The 15,694-nt window shown below is 41.4% G+C and overlaps 1 protein-coding gene across 1 annotated transcript in view; it reads right to left on the bottom strand.

Moving 5' to 3' along the window:
• LOC103379569 (cyclic nucleotide-gated cation channel beta-1-like) overlaps positions 1–10,977 on the bottom strand; it is a 14,949-nt gene extending 3,972 nt beyond the window's left edge. Inside the window, 25 exon segments of the mRNA XM_025056308.1 lie at positions 132–218; positions 296–346; positions 719–927; positions 1,373–1,597; positions 2,045–2,199; positions 2,363–2,461; positions 2,622–2,654; positions 2,862–2,876; positions 3,350–3,524; positions 4,097–4,409; positions 4,411–4,826; positions 4,989–5,019; positions 5,094–5,437; positions 5,527–5,594; positions 6,957–7,106; positions 7,195–7,453; positions 8,883–8,907; positions 9,088–9,163; positions 9,253–9,316; positions 9,465–9,577; positions 9,797–9,884; positions 9,993–10,017; positions 10,327–10,426; positions 10,562–10,581; positions 10,921–10,977. Of these exon segments, the coding sequence (XP_024912076.1) occupies positions 132–218; positions 296–346; positions 719–927; positions 1,373–1,597; positions 2,045–2,199; positions 2,363–2,461; positions 2,622–2,654; positions 2,862–2,876; positions 3,350–3,524; positions 4,097–4,409; positions 4,411–4,826; positions 4,989–5,019; positions 5,094–5,437; positions 5,527–5,594; positions 6,957–7,106; positions 7,195–7,453; positions 8,883–8,907; positions 9,088–9,163; positions 9,253–9,316; positions 9,465–9,577; positions 9,797–9,884; positions 9,993–10,017; positions 10,327–10,426; positions 10,562–10,581; positions 10,921–10,977 (3,198 nt within the window).
• Between the last annotated feature and the right edge of the window lie 4,717 nt (positions 10,978–15,694).

Genomic DNA, 15,694 nt, shown 5'->3' with positions numbered 1-15,694 from the left:
ATATATATATATATATATACATACATACATACATATATATACACATACATACATACATATATATACATACATACCAAAGGATGCATTGGGACATTATCGTGACTTTCGAAGAGAAACTCATTCAACTCTACCTTCAGCAGCCTGGGCAACCGCAGCAGGGGATTGATGCCGGTTTTGAAGTAGAACAGCTCCAAGGGAACAAGGCTGGCTACGTCAAACTGAAGAAGATCCAAGACACAATGTGACTACGACTGATTCAAACATCCATCTGAGAAGATCAGGTGTTGTCACTCACCTTGAAGCGTTTGGTCTTCATGTAATTCTTCCTCATGTCCTTTTTGTCACTCTGTCGGCAAAACAAATCCATGACTCATCATTTTTTTTAGCAATGTCCGATATTAACTTTTTGCCGATATCCGATATGCCGATATTGTCCAAACACTTAATTTCCGATTCCGATATCAACTGATACCACTGTATGAATATGAGATTAATTAAATGAGCTGCAATGCTGCCATCTAGTGACCTTCACTTTTATATACAGCTGTTTCTCCCAAACCCATTGTGTTATCGGGTTTTCATTATCGGAGGAAAAAACGATAACAATTCTTATAGACATTAAATAATTATGCTAATATTGGGCCGATAATATCGGTCGGCCGGTATGATCGGAGATCCCTAATTTTTTTGTTTTTCTCAATCCCAACATTCCACTCACCACAATGTCTCCCCCGCGGACAAACTGCAGCCGCGGCTGGAAGACGGTGATGTCCAGGATGTAGATGAGGTCACACAGGTAGTCGGTCAGCAGCCAGTAATAAATGTTGTCCGGTGTCTGATAAGGGAAAGCCCAACGGACGGGGATGAACCACATGTTCCAGTTCCAGGCCAGAGACACCAAGAACATCCACAGAACGTACATCAGGTCTGCAGAGTCACAGGAACGTAGGGTTAGTCAAAGGGTAGAGGTCGGACTGGGTGTGTTTACACTTGGTTATTTTTATATTTTCCTAGATTTATGTTGTGTTACTTGGAATCGTGTTACCTGGAATCACTCAGTTAAAAAATGTAAAATACCAGTTTGGACGTTTAATGTATTCACTGAAAAGTAAACATCGTCGCTGAACAAGCCTCAGGCTTCTACAGTAGACTGGTTGACTAGTCACGGTAAACTGGCACGAACAGATGATATTAAAGCAAAACTATCAGAATATGATCTGTGTGAAAAAGGAAAGTTCTTCATGAACAGGAAAGAAAGGGAGGGAAACAGAGGACAGCGGTTATTTCACATCCTGAAAAACTAAAAACTGGATGTTTTAATTTAAAGAAATTCAAATGAACCAGAGTCAGATGTTTACGGGCAGGTTCTCACTAGTGAAGGGGTCGATGCTGGCAGGCAAGCGGTAGTTCAGACAGGCTCGCATCCACCGTGGAGATTTCACCTTGCAGCACCTCCCAGCCTGCTCTTGGGCCGCATCGCTCTCTGCTCCTTCACCAACTTCTCTTCCTCCTCTTCCTCCTCCTGACGGACCTGCCTGAGGCTCCACGTCTCCTTTGTCCTGCGGTTGTTGTTCTCCTGCAGCCGGCTGAGGAGGTGCTGAAAGTGGAGTAAAGTTTGAGAATCAAGGTCAAGGAAAGTAAAAAAAAAAAGGAAGAAAGATGTTGTGGTTGGTGGAGTTGCTAGAGTTTTCTTGGATAGAAATCACAGACTTAAACCGTTCTTTCTACAGGATTTTATTTGTCATATTGAGGAATGTTTATTTACCTTGATTAATCACGATTAATCGTGACTTATGACAAACTTTTTAATTTGATTTTCATTATTTTACAGCACTGATGATAATGTAATGAAAATTAGTCGGTACTGATTTTTCAACCACTGGTCTTTCAAACCCATTTTCATTCCCAGGTTTGGTTCTTATCAACCAATCAGTGCATACCGTTTCAGAGTGTCACCTTGGACAGAACGCTACAGAATAATCCGATGGAAATCCAAAATAATTTTTTTGTTGTTTTGACAGAGTCAGGTGAAACCCTCACTCACAGGGGACGACGCTGTCTTCATCTGAGCTGTCAGGGTCGATCAGTTTCTCCTTGGCCTTCTCCGTCCTCTGTTTAAACATCTTGACCAACTCCTGTAAACGCTCGTTGACCACTGTGCTGGTCTGACTGGCGGAAGACGCCGGACGCTCCCGCAAACTGGAAATAGACAAAAATAAAGTCATGAAGTCACGTACAGCAGTGGACCCTTGATGTAGAGTATGGCTGATTTTATTTTTCTGAATTGATCATCGTGTTTATTATTTTACCCGTCTGTCAGCATCTGTGTGTGTGTGTGTGTGTGTGTGTGCACGGTACTCACCTGTCGTCATTGCTGTGCAAACTGGACTGGCTGGGCCAGGCTCTGACCGGAAGATTTCCTTCATCATCGTCATCCTCACTCTGGGAATGAAACCTTCGCCTGTCGAAGAAACGAACAGCACAAAAACAAAATGACATTTAAAAATGTATGGATTCGTACAATCACATCTTCAGTTGATTTGTAGAGGTAAATTACTCATTTTAAAGGAAATACAATGTGTGAATTAAAGTAGTTATTGACCAAAGATTCATCATCTTACATCTTGGTCCAGACAGTTCTGCGATTCCTTCCACTGTTGTGGTGCACGTTCAGAAGAGAAACAAGACAGACAGGATTTTAATTGTGTTTGAGGCAGAGAGAAAATTTATTATTTCTTAATTTTTAATAAATAAAAATATATATAAAATCTAAGGTGAACATGCCTCACATTAAAAAACAAACAAAACAAAAAAAAAACAAAGAACCAGAATGCACATGATTGTTGGCGCCGCTCTCTTACTCTTTGTCTCCTTTACTGCAGATGCAAAATTATGGAGAGAGAGAGAGAAAAAACATGAGGTGAGTTTCATATTTTCACTGTCACACCCTACACTCGGTGTCCAAACTATGGTTTGGGTTGAGTTACAGCACTTGGTATTTGAGTAAACGAGACACAACACTGTCCAAATACTGTCCCTGTCAACATTAGAGGATCATGTAAACAAAACCATGAAGCTCATGACTGTATTGTTCAAACACAGTGTGTGATGTGCTGCAGATGCAAATACTGTTTCATGTTTTCACTGTCACACCCTACGCCTTCAGGTGAGGACAACGGCTCGGTGCCCAAACTATGGGTTGAGTTGAGTTAAAGTGCTTAGTATCGGTACAGGTAATGTGTATCTTTGAATAAACGAGACACAACATGCAAATATTGTCAAACAAAACCATGAAGCTCATGACTGTATTGTTCAAACACAGTGTGTGATGTGCTGCAGATGCAAATACCTCTGACGGCCACCAGAGGGAGTCACAGGGACAGTCAGGGTTGTGAGTTTTGGATCCTGTGGAGCCAGGATTTGAGGGACCTTACTCCGTCCCTCCTCTCCTGCTTCCCTCGGCTCGTTGTCAGAGTCCACGTCCTCCACGTTGACAGCTGGGTGGAGGCTAAGGCTGGAGGTTTCTAAAGAGGTTGACAGACGGCGTTAGTTCCTTTACTTTGACCTAAAACGTATTCATAGGACATAAAAACACAAGACTGAAAAGTCCATTTGTATTTAAAGAAACTGAGCTGTAACAGTTTCTTCCAATCAGAATCTCTGTTTTGAAACTTTACAGCTATCAAATATATACATTTTATAATTATGTCCATTAGAAAATTATTCTAATTTAGGTTCTGAGGACCTCTGTGTTTGACTGTGTTATTGAAACATACATTGAGTCTCAACACTTATATTTGAGGTACAACTTTGGACATACTTTTCAAATATATATTTCTATATATTTTTGCTAATTTTTTTATGACAAACTCTCATCTTTTTTTTCCAAAACATTAAATATTTTCATGATCATCTAAGAATACTTTCAGATATATCGAGCTGATCTAAAGTCATCCTTTTGCACATTTTAACACTATTTTATACCAATGTTTTGAGGAGAAAAAAAAGAGCTGATAGTTGGTATTTTAACGTGTCTGAGTTTCACAAACTGAACTACACCAGGTCCTGTTACGCCCTCTGCTGCTCACAGATTCACCTGCAGGTCTTGTTGGTGAAACATCTGGATCAGCTTCGATGAAGAACGCGGGGTTGGAGAGGCCTGACAGCTGGTGGGACGGGGACTGGAACTGTTTCGATGGTGGGCTGACTATTGGCGGCAGGCGCGGATAGGACGGCACATTGGGCAACTCCAGGGTGCTGCCATTGAGCGAGCATGGAGACGGGGAGCGGGACCGGAGGTGAGGATGAAGGGGAGAGGGCAGAGGGGAGTGTCTGACGAGTGGGTTCAGTTCTACATCCTGCTGATTCTGCTCCTGCTTCTGTTTCTGCTGCTGCTGCTGTTGTTTCTTAGGCATCCTGGGGCAGGAGGCTGTTGAGGCGGTTCCGGATGTTGTTGAAGTACTGCTGCGTCTGGATGGGAACCTGGGAGAGCTTCTGTGGGATTGTTGAGAAGCTCTGGGAAAGGCTGGACAGACTGGGGGCGAGGGAACCCTCCGAGCTCTTGGGTAAAAACTCCGTCAGGGTCTGGGCGATGTTCCGAGGAACCTGAGTGAGTCTGATCTGCGAGAACTCTTGGCGTAATTCAGGGGGCAGCGTGGGCAGGTACTTGGTCACGTCGGAGAAGCGGGTGGGCAGCCTGGGCCTGGGGGGTACTTTGAGGGAGGAGAGGCCGTTCTCTTTGAAGAAAGCGTTGATGTTGCCGAAGCACTCCGAGGTTTGAGGCAGGCGCATCAGGCAGCTCTTGAACGCATCACAGCTGGCGGGAGCTACGGAGAAGACAGACAGGCAGAGAGACAGGCAGAGAGACAGGCAGAGAGACAGGCAGAGAGACAGGCAGACAGACAGGAGGAGGACGGAAGGATGGAGAAGGTCTTACCATCACAGTGAAGTTAACTATTTCTTTGCAGCTAAAAAAGAAGAGTACGAACCCCCACATCCGTCCTCAGTGGCTTCCTCCTCCTAAGAAACACAACAACATGTAAGAAATGAGTTATGATACACTGTACACCATTTTTTTTGTTTTTAATAATTACTTTTTGAAGTGTGTCCTCAGTACTGGTCCCTGGACGTTCTTCCTCTGCTCTCTGCGGCTGCAGCGTTACAGGCGGAGCTTCTCTGGTCTCTGGTTCAGGAGCAGATGTAAGATCAACAGCAGGGACTTTAGATTCAGGTTCACGGGTTTGTTCGGATTCAGGTTTTGTTTCAGGTTTGTCTTCTTCAACTTCAGGTTCAGGTTCAGGTACAGGTTCAGGTTCAGGTTCAGGCTCTGGATCAGGTTCAGGTGCCGGGTTGGTCCCGGTCTCAGAGGTCTTTAGTGGTTCAGAACTTGCACTTGGAGAAGGAGGAGTCTGCTGTGCTGCTGTGTCTGATGTGGAGTCTAGAATATGAATGTGAAGTTGTAAAGGAATTCACTTTGATGAGGAAAACAACAGCAGTTTCTGTATGAGTCTAGTGTTTTGTCTTTACCTAAAACAGTGTCGGTGGAGACAACTGTCTCCTCCTCCAACGTCTCCTCAGGAAGACTCACTTTGGTCCTGCAGCAAATTCCAAATAAATTATAAATATCATTAAACACAGCAATGTCATTTTAAGAAAGAGAAAATAAATAAAAACTGATGTAAAATCTAAACAAAAAGATAAATCTTTATTTTGTTGCCATGAAAATGATCTCAAATAAGTCACTGTTTTTCAGTTCTTTCTGTTAAAGAAATGTCTCTCCTTAAACAGAGCAAAAGAAAGAACACCGACTGTGGACAAGCTCCGGTTTTAAAAAACTCAAACGGCAACAATTGTTACTAAAGCCAAATAAAAAAGTAGACAACCTAATTGTTTTGTTTTTTTTCTGTATTGTTTGCACAAAAACCAACTCAATGATCCAACCTGTAGAAAAATAAAAAAAAATTTAAATGTAAATTAAAAAATTAAAAACTCATACTAAACACACACTCCTTGTTTTTTCCAAAATGGCAGGAAACACATTGACCCAAACCCCGACTCTCATTCCACTCATCTGTGGCTCTAAACTGACAACAGTGTTCGCCGGCTGTTCTCACCTTGTTGTGTCATGTCAACATTCAAACACATCAGTCGTAAACGGTTCCCTTCTTGAAAAACATCCACACGATCTCACTCACAAAACACCGCCGTGAGCGTTTTCATAAGTGAAACTTCAGGGACAAACTTAGACATTTTGAGGAAAATAAAGAGGTGAAAAATGTTGTCTTTCAAACGCGTCCATCATTTTCTTCCTCTGAGTCTTCTGCAGGAGCGTTGCCAGGGGGAACGGCTGGCAGAGGGGGAGGAGGGGACGCAGCAGCGGTTGCCATGGGAAGCTTTGGTTGCTATGACAAAGTGCAGGGATGTGATGCTGAATCAGCACAAGGCAGAGACAGAGAGAGAGAGAGAGAGAGAGAGAGAGAGAGAGAGAGACTAACGAGGACCCCTGGGGGATTAGGGATTAACTGGGCCGCAGTCTGTGGATGTAACAACAGCTAATGGGAGTTAGTTAGCTACCTAGCTAACTAGAAAAAAAAATTCCAATTAGGATGTCTAGCTAGATAACTTAGCAGCTGCCCGAAGTGAAGTTAATTTTCAACTCCAGTTGTGTGTTTTTTTAAATATCCATCCATCCATTTTCATCCACGTCTCCGTTACAAGGTCGCAGGGGGCAGCAGTCTCCATGACCGCCACCCAAATCACACTCCACCGTACCAACCCCCCCAAACCTTCCTGCAGGTGGTGAGTCCACTGGAAGGTACCAACCGCCCTAACCGGGAATGGATCTTGGCGAGGGGGTGAACCCTGGGGTTCCACACCATCGACAGAGACGTTGACCTCTGGGCCAAAGTACCACTTTTTTTAAATATTATTATTATTAAGAGTGTAATGTTTCGTACCCAGCGTCAGGCTCCTCCAGCAGCTCCTCGCTGCCCAGTGAGAGTTTGATGGACTGCCCCTCACAGGCCATCTGTCTGACGGCCATCTCCGCCGTCTGTCTGGCCACTTCTTCAGCCATACGAGCCACCTCCACGCGCTCCTGCAGGAGTCTGAGGAGAATCATCACACATTTTTTTTTTTCCAGTTGGTCATTTTAAACTCTTTAGCTTCACCCGGGTTGTTTTCCTCCTCTCTTACCGCTCCTCCATCGTAGCCAGAGCTACACCTTCGGCCTCCATCTTGATGCTCTGTATGAAAGGAGTCCAGCGGCCCGTCTGAGTCTCCGCGTCCTCCTGACACGGCTCACTCCCGTTCTCCGTTTGTTCTGACGCCGGCCTGGTAGGGGTCAGTGCTGCGGTCGGTCCTGGACCACCGTGATAATCCTCACGTCTGTGCTGACACTCGTTGTCAGACTCCACATCTTCAAGGACCATGTCAGGGTTGAGTTTGGCTGAAGCTGGGATAGGATTAGGATGATTAAGATTTTTATGTCAAAATGTCATAACAAATAAAAAATAACATAACATAAAAAAAGTGTAAGTTTTAGATAAGAACATAAACTGACCTTGAAATTGACCTTATGTAAATAAAATAAAATCTCCAAAAAAATATCCAGGTTACATTTTTTTATTTATAGCCTCTGACTTTGGAAAATATGGACGGTTCAAATATTTCAAAATAATAAGTCATATTTTTTATGAGTCAGATCAACCTGACCAACTGGTATTTATGTAGGAAAGTTCATTTATCCTCTTCAAACCCATGAAGGTCACATGATTCATGTCATTGTACAGTATGTCCCATATGTAGGTCCACACCCACTAGACGAAGAATTAAAAGCGTCACTGTTGGTCTTTTCAACCATTTATTTCTCCTACAGCCGTTATTGCAAGTATTCGTATTCCATAACAGGGTCAAAAATATAAACACAGCCTAACTTTATTAAGAAAATATAGATTTTAAGCAATGAAATCTGGACAGAACTCAAAAATATACACCTTTAGCACTTTTCTCTAAAAAAATGACATTAAAGACAATAGTTGTAATCAAATAGCTGCCACTTAATGATTATTTCCAACATTACAGACAAGATTTTTTTTTGTTTTTAAACTTATTGTGTTTAAGTCAATTGACAATTTAATTTATTTTCTGCAACTGAATCTTATGCGTTAAAGACTACAGTTGATGTGCAAATTTAAAAATAAAAATAAAGCAAGGACACAAACTGAGTCTAATGAGCTCATACATTCATACGAATTACTGTCAGGTGGGTTTAACAGCTGCCTATAACTGTAGTTCTGCTGCACTGAGCTGCACAGACATGTACTTCACTACATGTACTGGAGTACATGTAGTGGAGTACATGTAGTGAAGTACACGCTCTATCCCTGTGGTGGCGTCAGAGCCTCCCCCAGTCTTCTCCTCCTGCTGTTCAAGGGGCTCGGAGCGACTTCCCCCCTGAAACAGAAGGAGAAGAGGGACTGAGTTAGGCTCCGACCGCCGACCGTAACAGCTCTGCAAAAACTAGGCAGCAATTTTACTCATGTGAAAACAATTATTAATTATTAATTAAGAATTATTAAAGAAAAAGAAGCCTGTTATATTGACATAGACTGTATGTCAATAAATTATATATAAATATATATATTATATAGGAAAAAAAAACAACTCACTGACAACCTGTGCTTTTAGCGCCCCCCTCAGGGACTTAAGAGAGTTACACACATATGCAAAATAAAAGCATCCTGTTCTATTTTTCTTTTTACCAGTTTTAACAGTTTCAAATAAGTCATTATTGGATGTTTGTCCACTGGACAGAACTGTGGATTGTGGTGTTTAAAAAAAAGTGTTTGAATTTACAGTAAAATTTTAAAATAAATTCTCACCTTTTTGAAGAACCTCAACTGCAGCCTGAGAAAAAGAAAACAAAGGGAACAGCAGTTATTTATTATTATCATTATTATTATCATAGAATTTTATGTGGGAAAACAAAATAAATAAATACATTTATTGGCAATATGATTGGCATGCAGCTCCATTTTCTCCCTCTAGGAGGATAAACAAAAACCTCACTCAGTGATTGTAACTCACCCCGTCGTCACCTTTGGGTGGAACCACAGGCTGAGGCAACTTCAGACCCAGTCCTGACACGAACCAGCCGACCACGCTGCACAGAGAGACATCATACGGTCACGAATGGAACACTAGCGCCCCCTGGCTGCCCTGTTTCGACCTGCACCCACAGTTCACACATACCCCGAGACCTTACTGTCCGTATCCAGAGAGATTCCACTGAGAGACTCAGGGGGCGGAGACAGAACTGCAGGATAAGGAAAAAACGGGGGCGGAGACAGAACTGCAGGATAAGAAAAACACACACACACAAATCAGGTCAGTGTGTACAAATACACATATCTGTGTGTTTTATATTAGATGTGACTGTGACAGTAGCAGTTAAGTTTGTTTACCTTTTTCCAGCGAGGATCGAGTCGAACGGGGGGGTTTTGATGAGTCCACAATGACGGCCCCAGAGGGTCGTATGACGGGCTGTGGGACCATGTTTCTAACCCAGTTCACCACGCTGCGGAAGACAGAAACCGTTAGCTGTTAGCATCTTTGACGTTCTATTTAAATGCCTTTGAATTACAGGAGTAACAGTGTAAATACTGTGTCTATTTGTAGTAGTGGTGTCAAACTCATATATTAATGTGGGCCACATTTGGGCTGCGGACCTTAGGTTTGAGCAGGTGATTTTGCCAGTCATTAGTGGCAATAATGTTTTTAGGGAAGGTTGACTCACTTTGGAGGAAACTGATGACTCGGATTCTCCTCCTCCTCGTCTTCCGACACCATCTCCACCACTGGGATGTGTGGGAGTGGGTCATAATCTGATCATAAAGTACAGACACAGAGTTGTCTGTGATGATGAGAATCACTTTACAGTCATCACAGTATGTAAATCAGGGACAGGTCTGTAATGAGGAGAAGGCACCGACCTGGCATTGTGGCTACTTCATAGACCTGGAGGAGCAGAGAGAGAGAAAAATTGTGTTTATTAAAATGTCTTTTGGATTTGTTACCAAGGTGATTTATCAGGTTTTGAGATTTTTGGAGAATAAGAAAAAACAACTAAAGTGAAGTGGAACTTAATTTGGGCGTTCATGAACCAAAACGTTGGAAAACTAAAACTATTTTTCCCATAAGAATCAATGTAAAACAGATGAATCCGTTCATTTAGATTTAAAAGTACTTCTGTTACATGTACTTCTGTTACATGTACTTCTGTTACAGTACACGACCGTCAGAGTACATGGTTCTTCTTCACTTGACCTCAGTGTGTTCCTCCTCCTCTTCAGTCTCTTTGTACTTTTCCTGAGGCTGAGGCAGGACCTTGGTCAGACCTTGAGCGACCCAGTTGATGACTCCAGGCCTGGAGGACAAACAACATTGTTACTGTTTTTGTTGTAAGTCGTGTGTGATTGATCTATGTTGTAGGTTGTGTGTGTGTGTGTTTGATCTGTGTGTATGTGAATATTTTCTACTATATTTTCTAATCTTACCGTACCTTTCACCGTCCTCTCCTGACTGTAAGGTTGCGATTCAAGGAGAGGCCAACCCAGCTATAAATCACATATCTTCAGGGTATGCAAAAATCTTGCCTCACATATTTGCTCCTGAAATATCAAAGACACAACAAAAACACACATTGTGGGGTCGAGAATATGGTTAAATGAGGGTTTTTTTCAGATGTGTTAGGCATGAATCACAAGTGTGTATTTTACTATATATTACAAAAAAAAAAAAAAAAAAGTCAAGAAATTAGTATATAGGAGGACAGCTGTTTTGGTGAGTACAAACATTTTATTTATTTACTTGCGGATTTATTGATTATTTAAATGCGTCAGAAAATACCCCGTTTCGTACACAATTGAGGTGATGCCATGCCCAGTAGTGCTTATAGTGTGGTTCCGTACTATTCATTACCAGCACAAGGACTGTCTTTTCGCCCCATCAAGTAATAAGCAGTCAAAACGGATGTGACTCTGATAAAACGTCTGTGTGATTCTGAAATGGTGAATAATAAGTCGGAGTATGGGAAGTGAAGTCATCGACTGTGACAAAATGAAAAACTGAGAGTTTGAACTGCACCCCTTAGGTTACTGATAAATACTTCAATATTTGAGAAAATAAAATGTGACAAAAAAGGATGTGTTTTCTAAATAACACATGATTTAAAAAATTGAACTGTGCTAATTTATACTGTATGTGATTTGATTTTATTGATCAATTTTGTAACTACTTACCGACTATGTATATATAATATGTAATTCAAAGCAGTTAAAATGGATGGTTGAAAGTAAAAGTTTTTTTTTTCTTAATTTTGATAGATTGACATATTCTTGTTCAATACATGGTCTTTTTATATATATTCATTATATATTAAATATTATTGATTAGAATCCATACCTCCCTTATATATTATGTTGACTGGTTATTTTTAGTTGTGTTTAGAATGTGAATGCTGCACACTGATGATGATGATGATGATGATGATGATGATGATGATTACTGTTGTACATTACGATTGTTGTGGGGTGAGTGACAGGGTGTTTTGAGGTTGTAGTTTGTGTATGTGTGTGTTCGTACCTTAGCCGGGGCCTTGACGGGTTCTGGGGTCTCTGGAACTTCAGGAGGTTGAGGGACCACTTTCACCACCCAGTTAAACATCCTGTTGGACAGAGAGAGAAAAAAAGAGACTCTTCATCAAACACTACTGTTGTGTTAGCTGCCGTACCAGCAGGTGGCACCGTCACTCACGAATGTGAAGACAGCACTGACTCTTACACAGCGACAGTCCACTGGACCCAGAGATGCTCAGACGACTGCAGTGAGATTTGTTTAACTTAATCCTTGATGTGCAAATCATCCCATGTTAGAGATAATTAGGTTAATTAAGTTAATTAAGTTAATCCACTGTGGGGCAGAGAGCCAGTGAAACTGCAAAACCAGTCAAGGGCAATTACTGTAGAACAGGAGACAAAGGCAGGGGGATTCAACTGCTGGCCCGGGGGCCCACTCCTGGCCGATAACTCCCTACACATGTGGCTGAAAACTAGATGTCAATAATAATCATTTAACTTTGCCCTTGATGTAACATTCTTCACTTGTTTTATAATTTTATCTATCGCACTAGTATACAATATTTATAACAAACAGAACACTTTTTTTCTTAAAAGAAATCTTTCCATATTTGAACAAGAAAGACACACGATAAAATGGCTGATCTTCCACTTTGTAAAGAAACGGTTCAAAAGGTGTGGTGGACAAGAAGTTGAAAACGGTTTTAGGATTGAGTTTAAAAAAGAAATCCAGTTCCAAGTTCACTTAAAAACCGGTTGATCTGTTGATGTGATTTCCTTCTGACGCCTGAAACTTCTGTCCCGGTCAGCCACGGATCACGGCGAGTTAATCTCATCGTCGCAGTATTAAGTACAACGCTGTGTTTCCTTCCTGCTTTGTTCTCCTGCTTCCTGACATCATCAGCCTGGATCAACACCAGACGTTCAGAGCTGCCAAAAAAATCCTCCACCTTCTTCTACGTCCGCTGAGAGTACGGCTTTAAAAATAAGACTCTTCCATCGATTCAATTTCCCATAGATATAAAAATTCAGCTTTTATACAGAGTCAAACTGAAGAGAGCTGTACGTTTAACATCATTAGTCTCCTATGGCTCATCATGTATTTAAATGGAACTGAGTGGACAGACGACCCACACGGAACAAAAACAACAACAAACACATTTGTTTTCATTTATGTAATATATATATGTGTGTATATGTGGTATATATTTCTATATAGTTTGTTTTACTCACCTGTTCGTCTACAGGTGGCTCCTCATACCACACTGCCGTGGACATCCAGAGTGCCGCGGGCCAACGTGAGTGTGCCGAGATTTACACAGTGGACTAAACGAGACTAATGAGATTAAGCAGCACCGCCTGAAGGTCAAGACACAATCCCGTCCAATCTGTGAGGCCACCACAGATTAACTGCAAAGGAAGCAGAATGTGACTGAAGCTGGTTTTCTTTTCACTTTTCTTTTTTAATGATAGATTAAAACCTGCTGAAACCACAGGGTTTTTTTTCAGCCGTTTACCTGAAAATTGAAAACAAATGTGACTGAAAGGTGGCTAACAACTTTTAGATAGTTTCTAAAAGTAATTATGTAGGTCAACTAACTGTTAGTTAAATCATAAATAAGAGATTACAAACATAGATGGAGGTTAGCAAGAAAATTCATTATAACGAGAAGAAACCATTTAATACAGTAGCTTCACGTTTTGTTAATTTTATATAAATTACTTTTGACTAAATAAAAGAATAAATCAGATTTCGCAAACGTCTTGGGCCTAAAAAATTGGATACATTTTCAAGTTTTACGAGTATTAGCCGAGGTCCAGTACTTGCTAATTTTCTGCTAACATGCTAATGTACTGCTAAACTTTTTGTTGTTGCCGTTCTAATAGTCAAATAATACCGATAAAATAAAATTACGAAGAATATAAAAAGTATTGTTCCGTGTAAAAACTAGAGCTGAGTCAGACATTTGACATGAATTAGGCCGTGTAACCGCACGGTTGTTACAGAGAAATACGCTGGATTCCCTGCTTCCAGTGACGCCGTGGGCAACAGATCCCATTAACGGCTCAGAGGATGAGCTGGAGGAACATGTCAATGACACACAGATTTACACTGAATATTCCAAACCACATTCGCCGCAATAATTATAAATGAACATCTGGGAAACACATGATAAACAAGGTTTGGGCCAAGATTTAGTTGAAACCAATAAAAACGGCTGCAAAGCTAACCAGGTGGTAACCGGATGTGAAGTTTTTCACGCGCTACCTGGCTGTAGTTGTTTGGATTTCGAGCTAATCTGCAGCTTCCCTTCTCCAACAGAGGCAATAAAAACGGCTGCAAAGCTAACCAGATAGTAACCGGATGTGAAGTTATTCACGGGCTACCTGGCTACCTGGATTTCGAGCTCATGTGCAGCTTCTCTTCTCCAGCAGAGGGTGCTGTTGGGAACAACCCAAAAGGGAGGAAGGAAAGGAGAAGAATCCATAATAAAATAGTTGAATTCCATATTAAATTGTGCCTTATGTTATTTTTGCCTTCTGTACTAAGCTATGTGCATAAAAAACATATTTTTATTTGAAATACGTTCATGGTACACATATTTTACCTGTCAACTTTACGAGGAAATGGCACATTAGCCCCCTTAGCACTAGACTTATCGAGTTATTAATATTAGAATAATTTTACGAAAAAATGCATTAAAAGTTATTAATTTTTCTAAATTAATTATCGTGTAATAATGTATTATTCAAGTTAATAGAGCTGCATACTACTGAAGTAAAACACTAAATTCCATCACAGTTCTGTGATTGTAGAGACAACGCATCCCTCTAGTGGCCAAATGTAAAATAACGTCCTTGAACAATAAAAGACTGCACCGTTTGTGTTGCTTTTTCCCGTGGGTTTTATTGCGAAGTCTTGAGTGAAATCTCTACACAGGTCTAGGCTAACATGCCCTGCATGCATTCACATCCTAGGAGCAATCTACTGCTGTTCAAAATGTACAAAATTACAAAACGTTCTGTAGAAGTTCATTAAAAAAGAAAAGAAGATTTAATAAAAAATATTCAATTCTACGCTAATAATAAAATGAAAATGGTTGAAAGAAAAAAACAACAACCCAGAAATATTCACAAAAGGATACAAAGGAACTAAAACACTAAAGTGGTAAAAGTTGTTTTTTTAAATGAGGAAAACAGGAATTATTTTAATAATGAATCTTTCTGTACATTTGTGAGCAGAGAACCAGCAGCACAAGCTGGACGAGGAGGGGGGAGAGTGTAAACAGATGGTTCTGATGGTGGGTGTCAGAGAGGAAGTCATCTGTGCAGCTCATGAAAACAAGCAGAGCCAAGAGTTAAAAGGAAGGAGTCGACGCTGCAGCTCGATCTGGGTCAGGAGGTGCAACGCCAGCGCTGCCCTTCCCCGAAACGCCTTCGTTCCCTTTCCTTCTCTCTGTTTCCATAGAAAGGAAATAGAGGACGAACTCATTCCCATCTCCGTCCCCTTCACCCTCTTCATCCTCTTCCTTTTTCTTCTCCAAACTCCACAGCACCTCTTCCTTTCTTCTCCTGTGCATTTTTTCCAAACTCAGCTCCCTCCTCTCCCCCTCTCTCCCCCTCTTCCTCCCCCCTCCTCACGCCTGACACCACTAAATCAGCAACATGTGGCTTTAATGGAAACCAGACCCTGACCCATTCTTTCTTCTCTCGCCTGCAGGCTTCTCTCTCTCTTAAATTCACTCTGATTCCTCCTGGCTCCAGCATTGAGGGCCAAGGAAAAGACACGAAAAAAGAAGAAAAAAAAAAGAAGAAGAAGAAAGAATTGCAGATGCAGAAAAACAGAAAAATGCTGCAAGGTTTTCAGCGCTCACACATCCACATCCACAGACGGCAGCGCTGCTCAGCTGTGCCTGTGAGAAGGGACTGATTTGGCCCCCGGTGCATGGACTCCCAGCCTCAGCACCAGTCGTATATCAATACGCCTCCGCTGGGATCCTGATATTTTATTTATAATGGTGTGGTCTGAACGGGGACTGTGGTTCTGGTGGGTGGAG

This window comes from Cynoglossus semilaevis, chromosome 6 (assembly GCF_000523025.1).
Source record: "Cynoglossus semilaevis isolate Cse_v1.0 chromosome 6, Cse_v1.0, whole genome shotgun sequence".
Classification (NCBI taxonomy): domain Eukaryota; kingdom Metazoa; phylum Chordata; class Actinopteri; order Pleuronectiformes; family Cynoglossidae; genus Cynoglossus; species Cynoglossus semilaevis.
Note: the sequence above shows the minus strand (reverse complement) of the source record. Positions and strands in the feature narration are given on the sequence as shown.